General features: G+C 40.8%; 1 protein-coding gene across 1 annotated transcript; it reads right to left on the reverse strand.

Moving 5' to 3' along the window:
* Positions 1 to 220: 220 nt before the first annotated feature.
* Positions 221 to 4,397, reverse strand: LOC147143897 (uncharacterized). Its single transcript, XM_086038358.1, has 5 exons — positions 4,288 to 4,397; positions 3,818 to 4,226; positions 1,784 to 1,963; positions 851 to 932; positions 221 to 767 (listed from the first exon to the last, which is right to left on the reverse strand). The coding sequence occupies exons 1-5, from the start codon at positions 4,303 to 4,305 to the stop codon at positions 515 to 517; spliced, it is 942 nt and encodes a 313-aa protein (XP_085894484.1). The 5' UTR covers positions 4,306 to 4,397; the 3' UTR covers positions 221 to 514.
* Positions 4,398 to 5,539: the final 1,142 nt, after the last annotated feature.

The following is a 5,539-nucleotide window of genomic DNA, read 5'->3' on the forward strand; positions in this document are numbered from 1 at the left end:
CCACATATTTTAAGTTTTATTTTTATTTAATGGCCAATGTGAGGGCCGGTCAGAGATTGTAGGCGGGTTGGATGTGGCCCAGGTATGCTCTAATTGATTTTCTTTGATTTCTCAGCTTCACATCTGTTTTCATCTGTCAGGTTTTCATGTTTGATACACCTTGTTTGTTGCACCTAGTACAAATGTATCATTGATTGACAAAATCTAAAGAAACTAAGCATAGGAATGCAGAGCTATTTATTGTTTAAATATGCTATATAATGCTGAATCTGGTGAATTGATAAAAAAACTTGGATGGTATCTGAAGAATGCTATTATCCACTGGTAGCTGGTGTTAATCATAGCTGATCATACGACGTTACATACATATATACCATACAAGTTTTGCAAAATATGATACTCAGATTCACTTCAAGTTCAAGGTCTTTAAGATATCAGTTGAGGAACAGGGCTCGTATCATTACAGTTGGAACACATATCGTTGCAAAGTTTATCATTTTGACATGTAGAGTCATTAGTCAAATGAGAACAAATGCGTTAAGGTACAATTTGGTCGCTGCGCTTCAATCTCTTTGAGTGTCTTGTCCAGCTTCTTTGCCATGGAGGTGAGTCGACAAGCTCTCAGCATGCGTGGCAGTATCTCCAGCTGCTCCTTTGGGGCGTTTTGGAGCCACCTCCTGATTAGATGCAACAAATGAGGTTGGCGCTGATGATGAGTCAAGGAGAAGCGCATGGCGTGCCTTTCCATCCCCGACTTATTGATATATCTGTTGGAGAAGGGGTTGTTAAATGTTACAATGAACCAACCGTGAACACTTCTGTGGACTCTACGATTTTGGTTCGGGCTCACCTGTTAAAAAATCTCATCATTTTCACAAAGCGCATTCTGTACATTCCAAAGAATCTTGACAAGAAGGTCCTGAGCATTTTACCTGGAGAGGAAAGCCGAAGCATGAGTACAAGTAAAATCCAGGAATATTTGTAACGCTTAGGAGGTTGTCTTTTTTAAGTACACACACACACACAAAAACCAAAAACCAATGCATATTACAATAATAAATGAGGGGAGGATGGGGAAAGGTCAAAGAACAACCCATTCAATTTTGCTGTATGGGGGGGATCTCCATTCATTCGCTTTCACAAAATTACACATTTACCACAATGCTAACTCCCACAAAATGTGTGAGAGGGACTGGACAAAGGCCAAGCATGACGCTATTAAATTTTGGGGCTGTTCACACATGAATCCAGGATTAATACACTTCCACCGACAAATTTAACAATGTTGATTAGATGACAGAATTACATAAAAATTACTATGACAATTTTCACAAAACTTTGCGGCGCAAAGCCCAATAAAGAACCTCTTAAAATTGGTGTAATAAATGTCTGCATCTAGGTTTATTACTCCATCAAGACTATGTTTTTATTGCTGTTTATTTGGTATTTGATTGAAGCCCAAATAAAATATAGACAGATTTCGGGCATATGCAGGAGGTAGTACTCTGTTAAAGTGTAAAATTTGGTGCTGATCTAAATTAGGATTGGTGTGAGCTCCCCTGAATTTTCTTGTTTTAACAATTCATGGTTAGTATTGTTGGTAATTGCAGTCACTTCAGTAAAGTGTATCAACATGCTGTGTGAAAAAGGTTGCCTTAAAATCAAACTTTAGCTGAAGTAGTGTTTATAGTTGTCCCAATTTAGATCTGTACCAAATTCATGAATGTATTAAATCAAACAAGACAACAAGAAAGTTATGGGCTGCATCAAACAGCAAAATTACCTCCATTTGCAAGGTCCTCACAGAGGCCACACATCGTGTCATGGTCTGTGGAGCCATTGAGGAGCACAAGCTGCCCGTTGACACAGTCCTTGTGCTTGGCACATACCTCCACTGCAGAGGAAGAGGCGGAGAAGAAGCCATCGGAGCACTTTTGACACACTGTGTTGTTTTGTAGTGTACCTAAAAAAATAAAAAAGGTCATTGAAATAGGCCAATCCCAGCTGAGTTTGGGCGAGAGGCGGCGTTCAATTTCACATTGTAGACAATTAACCTCACATGCATATTTTTAGGGTCATAGACAAAACTCACGTAAGTATCAGGAGAACATGCAAATTCCACAGAGTAAAGGGCCTGGGCTGAGATTCAAACCCAGATCGTCTTTGTTTTGAGGCAAACCTGTATCCTGCTAGTCCATGCTGCCATAATAATTTCTCTGGAGGACGAGTTCTGATGAGTTGAGGTGGGGCCTGATTGCTCATCTTGGTCAAGTAAGGGTATTTCAAGGATCTCTGGACCTTTTCTGTCTTTCTGGAGGTTTAAAGCATTGGGATATGACAGGAGTTGTCATCTACTGAGCAAGTACAAAATATTTGTACCCCACGAAAACTCCCTAGCAACAAGTAACCGACAAACGTAGGACTCAAGCGAGAATTTCTATTCCCAGCACAGCCTTTCCTAGCTGATGTTGGGCAAGAGGCAGTGTACATACACATTTCATCGGTAAGAATGTGAGTAGATTTTTTTCTTATAAAGGTACTGTATATCTCCGAGTGCTACTCAAAGATTCGTCTGCATCATCTTGTCAGAACCAAGAACAATGAAATGAAAGCAAAGCCTATCAGGAAAAAATATTGCTGTGAAATGTAAACCTAACCTCTGTAAGTCACGATTCACTATACTGAGTCAATATACTCTGAATGGTGCATTCTTTGAGAGCCTCTCATTACTCCATACAGGGATTCTAGCATCAGACATGCACTGATAACAGTATTTTCAGCGAAAACCAAGCCGAAGTTGTCAGTCTCGTTGGCAACGTAAGATGGCTGACCTCTGGCTTCAGCCGTGAGGGCCCATTTGTTAACTCATCATGCATGACTGCGGGGAGAGGGGTGGCATTCCCACACCACTGAACTGGTCTTCAGCTAGCTTAAAAATAAAAGTGTCATATTTCTGTTTTGTGTAGCTTACATTTGTTTTTGTTTGTGTCTTGTTTCCTTTTGTGTTTTTGTCTTCCTTGTTAAGTTTTGTTTCCACCTGTCTGGTTCTCCTGGTCCCTTGTGTTAACCAATCAGCTCCCTTCAACCCTTTGTGTCTTGTCCAGGTGTTCCTTGTTGTCTCTGTCAGTGTGCTTGTATTTGCAGGTTCCTTGCTTCTTTTCAATCTTTGTTGCTTCTTTTAGTGTTCCTGTCAGTTCCTGTTTGTGAGTCCATTCCTGTTTTTGGTTTGCCATGGTGTGTCTAGGGGTGTCCAAACTAGTGACGGGTTGATGATACCTCATGGAGTGTATTGACACAGTACACAAACTGTGTTGACACCGTATTGATACTGTGTTGGTCAGTCAACACTGACCTCTGCTGTACATCAAAAATCACTGCAGGTCACATTATGTAAGAAAGGATAAACTTGCATGCTGACCCAACATTAGTTTGTGAAATAATATTAAGTCTTTATTCAATTGCTAGTTTTGTGCTTAAAATGCGATATTTGTATATTGTATTAATTGCTCCATTTGTTTGCTGAGTTAAAAATCTTGGTTTACTTTTGGAAAATAAATACCTTTTGTTTTGAGTTCTTTCTGCATTTGGGTCCACCTTTTTTTACCACTACTACCACCACAATCCGCAAGTTGTGACAAAAAGAAACCGTCCAAATGAAATAACCCCAAAAATAAAAACTAACCCCCCCAAAAATAAATAAAATAGTAACAAGATAAAGCCAAATCTATACGTTTTGTAGCACACAATCCATTATTTTATAGGCTTTTTTTTGTATTCACTATCTTCCCAAAACGCTTAAAATGATTAAAATCTGCACCTCTCGTAAGAACGCCGTATCCGTGGGCGCACTCCGAGTGTTTTTTGCAGTAGTCTTCGGTCATGTAAAAGCCCTCCTTGCAGCGACACACCCTGTTGTTGCGAGGTCCGCACTCGAGCTCTACCTCCTTGTCGCCGGTGCAGAATTTGTTGCAATAGAGACACTTGGGCAGGTAGTTCCACAGCTCCGTGAAGTGGCCGCCTCTGCACGGCGCGCACTGCGTTTGCGCGGTGGCCGTACAGTAAGCAGACATGTGCGTGCCCGGTGGACACTTGTTGCACGCAAGCGTGTCCCCCGTGGATGGATCTCTGTACTCGAACGTGAGAGGCTGGGGCTCCGTTTCCGATTCGCAGCAGTGAACGCCACATAGTAGCAGTAGCAGCAGCAGCAGCAGGGATGACAGCGACATCTGAGAACACGTTTGAAAACATGAGTCTTTGCAGTTCGCAATCGTCGGTCCTTGTACTTACCATGTTGATGTTGAGCATATCATGCGTGCAGCAGATCCTTTGTCATGCGCTTATATAGCGGCGAGCGCGGAACACATTACTTTTCTCTAAAAAGGTCAAACCACTTCTACTTTAAATTATGATGGGAAGTGTTTTAATTCCCAAGTATGTGCAACTAAGCATAGGGAAATTTGCTGAGTGTGTCCACAAAAAACTGCCCCTCTATTAGTGGAATTGAAATTCAAGTGTCACCATGACTCATCATAGATAATAATGTTAATAATAGTTTTTGAAAATATATGTTCAAAATGGTGCCCTGCGATTGGTTGGCAACCGGTTCAGGGTGGCCCCCCGCCTACTGCCCGAAGACAGCTGGGATAGGCTCCAGCACTCCCCGCGACCCTTGTGAGGATAAGCGCTATAGATAATGGATGGATGGATGTTCAAAATGGGGGGGGGGGGGGGGGGGGGGGGGCGGACTGCTAAAATAATTGTAGTAGAAAAGTCTATTCATTTCATTAGTTCAATTTGAAAAAGTCATATATAGTCAACTCGATCATATACAGATTCAACACTAATATACAAAAAATCATTGTGATTATTTTCTTTAATCTTGTAACTTATAACTTGTACAAACCCCAGTTTCAATGAAGTTGGGATGTTGTGTAAAACGTAAATAAAAACAGAACAAATTTGCAAATCCTTTTCAACGTATATTAAATTGAATACACTACAACAACAAGATATTTAATGTTCAAACTGATAGACTTTATTGGGGTTGTTTTTGTAAATATTCAGTAATTCAGAAACTGAGACCGGCAACACATTCCCAAAAATCTGGGACAGTGGAAATAAAAGACTGGGAAAGTTCAGCAAAGCTTTGTGAAAATAGTCCCACAGTTTTAAAAACAACGAACAAAAGAACACCCATGCTGTCTGCATTCCACCGCTCATTGTTATTGTCATCTGATTTGTGTTTCTTTGAGTGTCTTGAAAAGCGCGTTATACTGTAATATACTGTTTGATTTAGGCTATTTTTATTATCAAACAAAAAAGTTGCAATTTGTATCACTCATCCAAGGTATAGCATGAAAGGTCTTGCCCTCATGGATGAACCCCAGTCCCCTGCGTCCAAGTCAGTTGTCTTACCCCATGACTAAGAAAGCTTACACATGAATACTGCAGTGCTTGGAACTGTATAACATCAACAGCATCCTGTGAAGAAACAGATTGTGGAATGCAACTCTGGGGGCCAACTCAAAGTTTGACAAGT

The sequence above is a fragment of the Filicampus tigris genome, chromosome 8 (assembly GCF_054856515.1).
Source record: "Filicampus tigris isolate MCC_2025a chromosome 8, RoL_Ftig_1.0, whole genome shotgun sequence".
Lineage (NCBI taxonomy): Eukaryota > Metazoa > Chordata > Actinopteri > Syngnathiformes > Syngnathidae > Filicampus > Filicampus tigris.